Consider the following 13,668-nt stretch of genomic DNA (forward strand, 5'->3'; position numbering starts at 1 on the left):
TAATTCTTTAGTATTCTATAGGAACATGCCTAACTAAACAGTGAATTGAATGCCATGGTATTTTTAATGTGTTTTTAGAGAAACAATTATTTGCAAAGACTTGAAGTAGATTATGATCAAGAAAAATTTTACACAATAGACGTAATTCAATTTGAAAATTGTTTTTTTTATACAACCAATGAAGTGTTTGTTTACAACGAGCAAACATCTGGGTTGCCCTGGATGGGTTCAGAGTAGAGAGAAAGGAACCATCGGATTCTGGTGCTCTTTGCCGTAACAAGAACCATAAGCATACTGACAGACAATGGAGGCTGGGACTGTACAAATGAAGGAAGACAAAAGCTATCTACACTTGCTGCGTTTGTTGACCTTTCACTGAGAAGAAAAGGAGAAATGATGTGCCTTAACACACCTTCGAAGTGTGACTTTGCACTTGGAAACACCCTGGCTTGGAATTTCCTTTTGTTGTTGTTGGTGGTGGTGTTTTTCTTCCACAAAAATAAATACTTTCTTGTGACATATACCTGCTTAGCCAGAAACCGCCCAAGTCTTGGAATATTTAACCTGGAGACACTCCTTCAGGGCAGAGTTCACTGGCTCTGAGACTCCTAGTCTGAGAGTGTCCTACTTCATCCTTTTAGTCACAGGGCCCAATAGCTTTATTTTGGATACCTTGCCAACTTGTCAGGAACCTTTATCTGAATTCTTTCTGTAAGCCAGTTTTCACTCTCATTCTATTCTTTCCCTCCCAGGATTGAGTTATACTAACAACAACAACAACAACAACAACAACAACAATAACAACAACAACCCTCAAATGATTCCTCACAGCAGACCTCTTTATCTTAGCACATAAGCGGTTGTGCAGCATTGTCAAGGTATCAGGAAAGGAAGGCTGCCCTGCAAGGAATTATGTTTTTCTTAAAACTGCTTAAGAAAAAAGAAATACTCAAAAAGTTGGAGTAGAGATTTTTCAGACGTTTATACAAGTAGTAACTTAAATAGAGGCAACGTGGGGGAAGGTATAGTCGAAAGTCTGTGTGAAGAAGTGTTTTCTGAGATTTATCTTCCATTATGAATGGACAGAGTTTAATTAGGTAAGGCTTTTGAATAATGAATCTTTTCACCAACTGTGAGACCATGGCTAAGTAACTTCGCGTGCTAGCGGTTTCCATCTACTAGTGAGCAAAGCGGAGGATCCACTTCGAAAGATTTCTGTGAGCATTACTTGAGAAATCACCTAGTACCTAGTTAGTGTAAAGTAAATGGAAGTTGCTGCAGGCTACTGCTTCCTGGATGGGCCGTTACTCAAAAATGCCGGAAACTTTGTTTTCAACAAACTCGTCTTCTCAACTAGGAGCACTGCTGTCATACACGGGGTTAGCTTATTTGAAGCAAAAAAGACAAAAGAAAAACCTTTTTAACTTTACACTGGCAAAACTCACTTAACTGGTGGCGGGAGCGCCTCGAAGACGCCCCCAACCCACCCAACTAGTAACCCAGTGCATTGTGGGAGATGTAGTCTGGTGCTGAATTAGAATGGGAGCAGGAAAATGGATAGAAAACTACAACTCCCAAGAGGAGGTGAAACGGGACTATTTCCCAGTCTGGCAGTAGCTCCGTGGGAGGGAGTTGGCACTCTCTCTGCCTACGTGGGAGAGAAGGCACGGTTGGGGGAAGTGTGGAAAACCTCCGGAGGCGCCGCCGCCGCCGCCAACGGAAGACTTGGTAGGAGGAGAAGTAGAGGGGTAAAGACAGGCTGGGTTGGGGGGAGGTAAGGAGGACAAATAGGTCGCCGCTTCTGAGGCGGCACAAAGTTCTTCGAGATGTGGCTGAAGCCCGAGGAAGTGTTGTTGAAAAATGCGCTGAAGCTGTGGCTGATGGAAAGATCCAACGAGTACTTTGTCCTGCAAAGGCGGCGAGGCTACGGGGAAGAAGGCGGAGGAGGACTTACAGGTAAGCGGTGGCCAGCAGATGTGGCCAGCCAGCTACTCTAGCTTTAGGGCTGGGTCCGCTGTCACTGAAAAGGTGGCGAGGCAAACAGTTACTCGTCGCTGTCCGCCGCCTCATCTTAAACCCGGGGCGACTGACTGGGGATTCTGCTCCCGCCACCGCCTTTCCGCCGCTACTACAGAGTCCTGACTGTCTTGTACCGGACTCCCAGTTGCACTTTGGGTCTGACCGGGATGGGAGAAGCTAGCGGGGAATCCAGTACTTGGTGGGTCGCTTCCCATGGGGGAGAGCGCTGATGGGCAGTGTGCTAGCTAGAATAGTCCCAATAAGACCGGCGGGGAGAGCGGGTTCGCGGGTGTGGACTTAACTTTTTCCAAAACCTATACAAATAATCGCCACCCTGGGGAGTGAGTGCGAGTGTGTGGGGGACGTTGCTAGGACATGGGAATCTTAAAGAGAATGAAGTGCTCCAATCACACCTTGAGAAAGAGAGAGGCTGCAAGTGAGATTTGGGTCGGGGCGTGGGGCTGCTTGATGCTGGGGAAGTGGAGGAGTAGCCCTCAGAATTACTCACCTCCTCCCAATTTTACATCTTTGCCTTTATATATATCTATGTTTAAAACCCTTGGGAATCTCTGTTTCTTTTAAGCACGCGTTTCTCTCCAGCAAGTTTGGCGCTGCCCCTTCTTTCAAAGATGTGTAAACCAAACCAATTAAACAAGAAGAAAACTCAACTCTTCTCACCCACTCTCCCACAGTTGTTCATCTTAAAAATTCAAAACGGGGCCATGTCTGAAGATTCCAAAGAAGGCTATTTTTAGATCCTTAGTCTTGGATAGGGGCTTTCAAATATTTGGACCTTGGAGAGACAAGAACTGTTTTTCCTGATAATTCCTGGTTAGGTATTAGGGTCTTGAAGTGGTGGACCAGACTTAATTTGGGGAGGGTGATGTAGAGGGAAGAAACAAAAATCTGACAACCTGAATTTTGATTCTATCCCTATCTCTTGCCTGTTGGATGACATGGTCAAATTCTTTCATATATGCAGTCTTAAGGCACCACTGTGTGCTACAGTTATAATTTTGTTCTCTGTCTTTAAAATGCTGAATTAAAGGAGGAGGGTGGAAGTAGACTAGGAAAGTTAGCTAGTTTACTAGAAAAAATATAATCAGAACCAATGACTCCTGAAGGGTTGAAGGGGGAGCTTCTTGGCTGAGTGACATTGATTTCCCTCTTTGGCTAAAAAACATAGTACCTACTTTATGGAGATGAGAGTATAAAATGGAAAATAATGCTCATAAAGGTCTATTTATGCTAAGATAAGCCTCCTCTAATGTCGATAAAATTCACATCCTATAAGATATATAACTTTACAAGTAACATTCATCTTATCCAACTTCCAAAAAGGGCCTTTAGGCAGTGTGGAGACAAAAATTGCCCCCATAATAAACCTAGCATTTTATCATTTTTTTCCTGATCTTTAAAAATTACAGGTTGTTTAAAAGGAACGTTTTCATTTAAATGGCAGTTTCATTTAAATAGAAATTTCATGTTTAATTAATTATTTTTTTATTTACATCCCAAATGTTGCCCCCCTCCTGGTCCCCCCTCCCAGAGTTCTTCAACCCATCCCCCCTTCACCTCTGTGATGGTCCCCTCTCCCCCACACCCCTCTTCTCTGGAGTATTAAACATGTCAATTAAAAAGGGGTTTTTCTCTTTATCTCGCCCACCTCTTTTATTGGTTCCCCATTGCTACACAAGGAAATTTGTCTGAAGAAATGAATGTAAATTTCTATCACTTGCATATGTGTGTTGTGACTAGTGACTTATAGTCCATTTGTACCTACATGATTGTTTTACTTGTGACAATGATAAGATGCCAGAAATTACCACCAACGTCATGCGAATTCAACAAAATAACTCAAAAAGGAACAAAGAGATGTGTTTAAATTTTTTTTTTGTTCCTTTTGGTCCAGAACAACAGCGTATGCTGATTTTTATGGCTGCCTTCTTAGTTAAACTTGTGAAGCTGAGAGCTGTGCTGTCCTCATTTACATGAGCTTTCATCAGAGCACCAGTATATGCTTCATAAATTTGCCTTTGTCCATTATATTGATGTGTCGTGTTAGGTCCTACCCTTTTATAAGATGAGTTTTTATGTTGTGTACAATGGAAAAATGATAGTGACCATCGAGAAATGTTAATTATTGTACTTTAAGATTTGTTTTCTTTGATATGTGATGATTGGGAGTAACCCCTTGTAATAGTATATCTTGAGTATGAATTTGATGAAGTTAGTTGATTCCATTTGGGGGAAAAGTCAATTACATAGCTTAGGCCAGCTTCAAACTCACAGTTTTCCTTCCTCAACCTCTCAAGTGCTGGTATGATAGGTATTCACTACCACACTAAGCTTGGTGAACTCATTTTTCTCTTGATAATGATGATTCTCTCAAGAGAATTTTCACATTGGAATCACAAGGTCCCTCTTCTAACATTATAAGATCCTTTTTAGTAGGCATCTGGGTAGATTAGTGACCATTTATCAAACTTTGTCTTTCATAGTTATCCTAGATTACAACACAATGGGATTTTTGTAAAAATGTGTGTTATACCTAAAGTTGTTATTGTTGCTTTGGGTTTTTTTTTTTATTTAGAGACTATTTTAACCTGAATCTTTCTAGTTGCCTCACATTCTCCCTTGCCTTCTCATGGTCGATAAAGGTAAAGACTATTGAAGCTAAATTTAGCCCCTAGTTTTATATAATTAAAATAATTTATGCATATTTGGCTTATTAAGCACAAATCAGCAATTTTCTCTCCTTGGCAGATGAGAGCCACTACATAGACTACCTCCTGTTAAGTACACTCCTGAATGAGGCTTAGGGAGACTTGCCAATCAGGAAGTCTTAGGTGTTTGTTGAGAGAATTTTACTCTTGAATTTTTCATACCTGAATAGTGGTAAGCAGATTCTTAGACACTGGATTTGTAATTACCATCAACAAACCTTTTTAAAATTTTAGGTAGAACAAAGCTTGAAAATAAACATTAAAACAAATCTTATAAGTAGTTAGTTCTCTTTCCTTATCCCCTCTTTTACTTTGGTACTATCCCTTTGAAATTAAAGCATCTGTGTAATTAGATCATGGTTACATTTGAAAAAAGCATTTTATTTTCAAATATTTGAAGTAAGTTTTCAGTTTATATTTATATAGACTTTATGAATCACTATAAATGATTTCCTCTAAACACATATGCCAAAAGAGAATTTATAACCCTTTATTATCCAGATCACAGAAACCCAAAGCTTTTCTTTTGTTTAAACCCCCAACTCAAAAGTCTAACTCTGAAAATATTCATATTACATACGTGGTAGTAGCAAAATGCTATTGGATTCCATGCTCACAAAGCAATCATTGGATAAAATGTTTGGTACCCAAAGGGTAAACATGCTATTTTATGATAGGTTTGGAAAGTCCTACTCACAATATGTATACAAGTCGTGCTCAGAGTAAAGTATCATATTGACTTATTAAAAAGAGAATCCCAGCAGGGTGATGATGGTGCATACCTTTAATCCCAACACTCAGGAGGCAGAAGCAGGTGGATCTCTGAGACCAGCCTGATCTATAGAGTGAGATCCAGGACAGCCAGGACTACATAGAAAGACCTTGTCTCAAAACACACACATACACACACACACACACACACACACACACACACACACACACACACACATATCTCACATGGAAAACAGTAGGAGGGACAAATCCTTGGCGCATCTGATTCCTGTAAAATCAGGTAAAAAGTATCTTTAAAGATCTCTTGAGGGTTGGGGAAATAGCTCCAAGAATAATAATAATAATAGCAGTGACTACTCCCTGGAGGAGCAGGCTCAATTTTCAGTAACCACATGGCAGCTCATAGCTGTCTATGACTTCAGTTTCAGAAGATCCAACAACCTCTTCTGACCTCCCCATCACCAGACATGCACAGGGTGCACATACATACATGCAGGAAAAACACTGATTCACATAGAAATAAATAAATTTAAAAAATTCTTGGAACAAGAAAAAAGTAGTCTTGTAGGCTTTGAGAAATAAAATGATCAGTGTTATGAGTTTTCTAGCTTTTCAAAAGAATATGCTTTTCTGTTTAGCACTGTAAATCTACATGTCTCTCCCCAAACCCTTTGCATATAGTCTGTAATAATTATGGCTTTAATTTAATTTTTAAGGGCTGCAGGTTCATGGCCCTAAGGTGCATAGGAGCAAACTTTCCAGTCTGTGCTGCAAAGGAAGGGACCCTAGGGGCAGTAAGGGAAAGGAAACTGGTGAGACACATAATCAACAAGTACCTAACACAGCATAAGACTTATAGGTAGGCAGTCAATAATCCTTCCTTTTATCAGGAAAACAAAATGACTGAACTGATCATCTTCATTTCTCAAAACTTCAACCTGGCCTTTCATATTTAAAGAGGTATTAGAGATATTATATACCTTTGGAATGGATATAGATATAGATAACACACACACACACACACACACACACACACACACATACATACATGAACAACCACTGCTCTTAACCTCTGAATTTTTGCTTCAATAATCCAGCTTTAAACCAGCATTCATATTGTGCAAATGCACTGTCCAGTAATTGCACATCTTTCATTAACCCTGCTTCTTCTTTTACCTATTTTGATTCTTTAATATGTGTTTGGTACATTTGAAGTTGTCAATTTTTTTTTTACAAATAAAGGCTTAGCTTACTCATCTGTGAATTGAAGATAACATTGTCTTCTCTATCTCAGGTGACTATACTATAGGTCAAATGAGTTTTGAAGCCATTTCTCTGTACCCACGGGCAGTACCCAAATGTGACAAACATTTCATATTAAATGCTATTTTAGGGCTCAAAAGACCAAAGAAATCAGTCTCAGTCTTCTTCTTCTCTTCCTCTCTTCCCAAGTTTCCCCGTAATCCCTAACCATTTTCCCTAATAATAATTATTTTCCAAGTTGTATATAGAAATTGATTTGAAGGAATAATATTGAATATGTCCAACATAATGATAACACTGCAAGAGCAAAATAGTGATAAACACTAGAGAATATTATGGTGCTGATTATGCATTCTGTTGTTTGTAATCAGAATAATTTAAAAGAATTACAATAATTTATCATGACCAAGTTTTGTTTGAGCTATGATTGCTCTAAACCCAGAAGTCCCCAAGTAGTACTTTTATAGATCTAAGTATCACAGTATCACTTGTACTGGAGCAATATATATATTATTTTGGATCCCCTACTATTATTTTTAAAGCATAATTCTTGAAGAAGGAATAACACTTCAACTGATGAACTCTGCTTATGGACAGTTCAGGAAGGGCTATGGGTATAAAGTAAGCTGAAAATAATAAATGCATTTTGATATTTATCATATTGTTGTAATAATGGTGGTTACATGGCCTTTGTGTTGCCTTTTTGTTAGGAAATTTGCCCTGTTTGCATTTTTTGATACTGCTATGTAAGTACAAAAGATAATGCAAAATCATAAATGTGATGATAGATGTATTTGCTGAACAAGTATTTACTAAATGCCTTCTAACAATCAAGGATTGGTTTGCTTGTTTTTACTTGTATGTGTATATATGTTTTGACTGCGTGTATTCATGTAGAGTATGTTGTGCCTATGGAGGCCAGAAGAAGGCATTGGGTCCCATAGAACTATAGTTACAAACAGTTGTGAGCCACCATGTAGGTGCTGGGAATCATACCCAAGTCTTCTGCAAGAGTAGCCAGTGCTCTTAACCACTGAGCCATCTCTCCAGCCTCCAAGAACTGTTTTTAATTGCTGAAGATAATGCATTCCCTAAAACAAAATTCTTTTTCGTGGGGTCTCATTCTAACTGAGAGCAGTAAATAGTCAAATCCTGTGTGATATGAGTGGAGATGATAAGCAATATGAAGAATAAAGTAAGTTGTTCTGATAAACAAGGAAGGGGTTCATATTTTAGATAAGTTGATCTATGCAGAGACTGAAGGGATTTAGAACGTATAAGCCAATTGTATCTAGTAACAGAATCAAATGTAATAATTCCTAGGATAATTTAACTGTGCTCTGATACAGCGAAATGGGGTGGTAACTGGTCATTGTTACTGATTTTGGTTAATAGAAGAGGCATGATTCCTACAAAATTTGCAGTCTTCTAGAGTAGTTGACAAACAAGTAAACAAATATTTTATTGCTAGGATAGTCAGTAATTCAGTCTGTTGACTTATTTAATTTATGAATAAATGAATATTGGAAACCTCCAGTCCAATTTCTATACCTAGATCTGATATAATTTATATTTAGCAGAGGTGCTATAAAATGAAAAAAAAAGTTTGCCTAAAATCAGTGATAAATAACAGTAGCTGGAATACTTGTGGCAGAATTCCAGTGTGGCATCTGTGAAGCTTTTTGCTAAAATTCAATTTGGATCATTTTTTAATTAAATCGTTTGCCTATAAGCACTATCAATATCTGGGAGACTGTTTGCTAGGGAGAAGGGAAAAGGATATTCTAACAGAGGAATGATATTATAAAGCAAAACATAGCAGTTGTTGGGGACAGAATAAATATTCCAGATGCATTTATTTGGAATTGGAAACATGGGACTCAAGATATGATGCTGTTAATAACTATATAAAGGCTGTTGGAAAAGAATATCTTCATCTATAGCAGAGGAAAAACTGAAACAGTGAATTAAAGAGACTTAAAAATTGACATTTAATTTGTCTTTGATGATATTTCAATTTAATGTATATGGTCTTATTTTTCTCTTCCTTATATAGGGTAAAGGAGTAAAGTTTTGTAGCAATGGATAATAACAATTTCTGGGTTTTATTATCTTTGTTTTCTTCTTATTTTAAATGAACCAAAATGTTTTTAAAATGCCCAAGGATGACAAATAGGACCGAGAAAAGAATTATTTTTTTTATTAACTGTTTTCCAAAGCTCTTAGTGTAAAATTGGCAGCTTTCAAAATGCCATGTGGCCATTGGGTTATTTGAAAAGAAGCACTCACAGTTCTGTTTGAAGGGTTTAGATCTGGGAGCAAAATAATAGAACCAGGAAAATCTATTACCTCTGTTGAAAACACTTTTCTATTATTTGAATATGTTTCTTACTAAGTGCATTGGCAGTTTACTAATTAGTTTTCTCATTAACATTTAATGAGGCTGACATTATAAAAAATTCAAGAAAGGTGTGCTGGTTACACTTTGTAAGCCTGACAGCTTATGATTAAAGAATCAGTTGTAAGGTTACAACAATCATTACTATGGACAGAATTTATAATCAAATATTTTATAGAGACTAGAAATGAATCCTATTGGTAATTGGAAAGTTCATATACATTGTTCTTCTGCAGCTAGAATGGTGTTGTCTTACACGGTGCCCTCATTCTACTTTTTAAACAGAGCTGCTTTAAAAAATAAAAAAAAAAATAAACAAATCTGCTTGGCAAAGAAAATTACACACAATTTTGCATACTAAACTAGCATATTGGTAATGAACACACTATAGTTTGCTTTTCTTTTCTTTTCTTTTTCTTCTTTTTTCCTTTTTCTTTTTTTCAGAGCTGGGTACCGAACCCAGGGCCTTGCGCTTGCTAGGCAAGTGTACCACTGAGCTAAATCCCCAACCCCTATAGTTTGCTTTTCTGTTGCTTTGATAGAACACTAGTAAAAACCAACTTGGGTAGGAAAAGGTTTATTTCATCTTATATGTTACATCCCATTATCTGGGAAGGCCAAAGCACGAACCTAAGGCAGGACCTTGAAACAGAAACTAGGAAGAAGCACTGCTTACTGCTTGCTTCCAAACTCTTACCTTTCTTAGATAGCCATGGTCCATGTGCCTGAGGACAGTATCACTCACACTGCTCTGGGTACTTGTACATTGAATAGCAATTAAAAAAAATGCCCCACAGATGTTCTTAGAGGCTGATTGGATGGAGGCAGTTCCTCTATTGATGTTCTTCCTTCCGAGATATGTCAAATTGATGGCCAGCATTAGCCATCAAAAGCACCATCTTCAACCAGTAGCTCTTTCAATGACCGTTCCTTTAACAGTCAAGTCTTTTTTTAAAATTATATATTTTTCCTTTTTTATTGGATATATTTTATTTACATTTCAAATGTTATTCTTTTTCCCAGTTTCCCATCCTTCCCCCTCCCCCTTCTTCTATGAGGGTGTTCTCCCTCTCCAACTACCCTCCCTCCCTGCCTTCCTGCCCTGATATTCCGCTACACTGGGGAGGTCCATTTATGCAGCTGGAGCCATGGGTCTGTCCATGTGTACTCTTTTGATGGTGGTTTAGTCTCTGGGAGCTCTGGTTGGTTGGTATTGTTGTTCTTATGGGGTTGCAAGCCCCTTCAGCTCCGTCAATCCTTTCTCTAACTCCTCCAACAGGGACCCTGTTCTCAGTTCAGTGGTTGGCTGCGAGCATTCACCTCTGTATTTGTCATGCTCTGGCAGAGCCTCTCAGGAGACAGCTATATCAGGCTCCTGTCAGCATGCACTTGGCATCAGCAATATTGTCTGGGTTTGGTGGCTGTATATAAATGGGCTATATACTCAAGTGGGGCAGGCTCTGAATGGCCATTCCTTCGGGCTCTGCTCCAAACGTTGCCTCCATATCCCTTCCTATGAATATTTTTTTCCCAGTTTTAAGAAGGACTGAAGCATCTGCACTTTGGTCATCCTTCTTCTCAAGCTTCAATGTGGTCTAGAGTGAATTATATCTTGGGTAATTCAAGCTTTGGGGCTAATATCCACTTATCAGTGAGTGTATACCATGTATGTTTTTTGGAATTGGGTTACCTCACTCAGGATGATATTTTCCAGTTCCATCCATTTGCCTATGAATTTCATAAAGTCATTGTTTTTGATAGCTGAGTAGTAATCCATTGTGTATATTTACCACATTTTCTGTATCCATTCCTCTGTTGAAGGGCATCTGGGTTCTTTCCAGCTTCTGGCTATTATAATAAATAAGGCTGCTATGAACATAGTGGAGCATGTGTCTTTGTTGTATGTTGGGGCATCTTTTGGGTATATGCCCAAGAGAGGTATAGCTGACTCCTCAGGTAGTTTAATGTCCAGTTTTCTGAGGAACCTCCAGACTGATTTTACCAGCTTACAATCCCACCAACAATGGAAGAGTGTTCCTCTTTCTCCACATCCTTGCCAGCATCTGTTGTCCCGGAGTTTTTGATCTTAGCCATTCTGACTGGTGTGAGGTGGAATCTCAGGGTTGTTTTGATTTGCATTTCCCTGATGACTAAGGATGTTGAACATTTCTTTAGGTCCTTCTCAACCATTCAGTATTCCTCAGCTGAGAATTCTTTATTTAGCTCTCTACCCCATTTTTTTTTTATGGCCATTGGATTTCACTTTATTTGAAATCTTTTTTTTATTAACTTGAGTATTTCTTATTTACATTTTGAATGTTATTCCCTTTCCTGGTTTCCCGGCAAACATCCCCCTAATCCCTCCCCCTCCCCTTCTTTATGGGTGTTCCCCTCCCCATCCTCCCCCCCATTGCTGCCCTCCCCCCAACAATCACGTTCACTGGGGGTTCAGTCTTAGCAGGACCAAGGGCTTCCCCTTCCACTGGTGATCTTACTAGGATATTCATTGCTACCTATGAGGTCAGAGTCCAGGGTCAGTCCATGTATAGTCTTTAGGTAGTGGCTTAGTCCCTGGAAGCTCTGGTTGCTTGGCATTGTTGTTCATAAGGGGTCTCGAGCCCCTTCAAGCTCTTCCAGTTCTTTCTCTGATTCCTTCAATGGGGGTCCTATTCTCAGTTCAGTGGTTTGCTGCTGGCATTCACCTCTGTATTTGCTGTATTCTGGCTGTGTCTCTCAGGAGAGATCTACATCCGGCTCCTGTCGGCCTGCACTTCTTTGCTTCATCCATCTTGTCTAATTGGGTGGCTGTATATGTATGGGCCACATGTGGGGCAGGCTCTGAATGGGTGTTCCTTCTGTGTCTGTTTTAATCTTTGCCTCTCTATTCCCTGCCAAGGGTATTCTTGTTCCCCTTTTAAAGAAGGAGTGAAGCATTCACATTTTGATCATCCGTCTTGAGTTTCATGTGTTCTATGCATCTAGGGTAATTCAAGCATTTGGGCTAATAGCCACTTATCAATGAGTGCATACCATGTGTGTTTTTATGTGATTGGGTTACCTCACTCAGGATGATATTTTCCAGTTCCAACCATTTGTCTATGAATTTCATAAAGTCATTGTTTTTGATTGCTGAGTAATATTCCATTGTGTAGATGTACCACATTTTCTGTATCCATTCCTCTGTTGAAGGGCATCTGGGTTCTTTCCAGCTTCTGGCTATTATAAATAAGGCTGCTATGAACATAGTGGAGCACGTGTCTTTTTTATATGTTGGGGCATCTTTTGGGTATATGCCCAAGAGAGGTATAGCTGGATCCTCAGGCAGTTCAATGTCCAATGTTCTGAGGAACCTCCAGACTGATTTCCAGAATGGTTGTACCAGTCTGCAATCCCACCAACAATGGAGGAGTGTTCCTCTTTCTCCACATCCTCGCCAGCATGTGTTGTCACCTGAGTTTTTGATCATAGCCATTCTCACTGGTGTGAGGTGAAATCTCAGGGTTGTTTTGATTTGCATCTACCCCATTTTTTAATAGTGTTATTTGAGTCTCTGAAGTCCAACTTCTTGAGATCTTTGTATGTTTTGGATTTTAGCCCTCTATCGGATGTAGGATTGGTAAACACCTTTTCCCAATCTGTTGGTTGCCATTTTGTAATAGGCAAGTCTTTATAATTCCTTTCTTATCACAATCATTGCTCCAATACAGAAAAAGGCATTCATTTCACATTTGCAATTGTCTAAGATTTTATTTGTTTACTCTGATGCTGTGTATATGTGTATGTATTGGACAAGAAGACAAGTAGAAGTCAGTTCCCTTCTTCACCATATCGGTCTCTTAGGGATCAAACTCAGATAGGCAAATTTGACAGCAAGTACACTAACCCAATGAGACATCATAGATCCGTGTTCTTAACACTGGCTGCCTGTTACATTTGATTGAGGAACTTTTGAGAGTTACTAAATGATATTGCTGTATTTATGGAGAAATTGATGTCTTGTATTTAACTTAAAATATTTCTGGAAACAAGACTAAGTAAAAGTGTTGGTAATTATTGAATCTATATTATGGATACATAGAAGTTATGCTATGTTTTAAGTAAAGAAAAATGGCATTATAATATCTTAGGACAGATCAATTAAATCATAATCCTTGGACTTCCGTTTTAAAACTTGTCTAAGTGACTCAGATTTGTCCTTTGGGTTGAGAATCATTATCACGGAATATAAAAAGGAAAAATCAAGATTCAGAAAGATCTGGATGGTTTGGAGTGCTCAGTTTTGTTTGGCAGTGATATATAACCAATCCAAAGTGCAAAGTGCGAAACCCAGTCAGAGACCACTGCAGAAGAGGGGGTGGGATGGTTTTAAGAGCCAGAGGAACAGGGAGTTTGTAGCTTCTAGAAACGTGAGGAGCTGTACCTCTGAAGTCTCACCAACAATGCTGCCTAAGCATCAGGTGAACAAAGACAGCAGCAGACATGGCCGAGTGGATGGATCTTTGTGGTCTTTACAAAGTCTTAAGTCTGCAC

General features: G+C 39.0%; 1 protein-coding gene across 2 annotated transcripts in view; it reads left to right on the top strand.

Annotated features, from left to right (window-relative positions):
- Positions 1-1,634: 1,634 nt before the first annotated feature.
- Tbc1d8b (TBC1 domain family member 8B) overlaps positions 1,635-13,668 on the top strand; it is an 87,940-nt gene continuing 75,906 nt past the window's right edge. Inside the window, exon 1 of one of the 2 annotated variants that reach the window (NM_001401137.1) lies at positions 1,635-1,956. In NM_001401137.1, the coding sequence (NP_001388066.1) occupies positions 1,827-1,956 (130 nt within the window). In that variant the 5' untranslated portion in view covers positions 1,635-1,826. The remainder of the gene's footprint in view (positions 1,957-13,668) is intronic. The other variant, XR_015646282.1, reaches the window with a different exon arrangement.

Source organism: Rattus norvegicus, chromosome X (genome assembly GCF_021556685.1).
Source record: "Rattus norvegicus strain SHRSP/BbbUtx chromosome X, alternate assembly SHRSP_T2T, whole genome shotgun sequence".
Classification (NCBI taxonomy): Eukaryota; Metazoa; Chordata; class Mammalia; order Rodentia; family Muridae; genus Rattus; species Rattus norvegicus.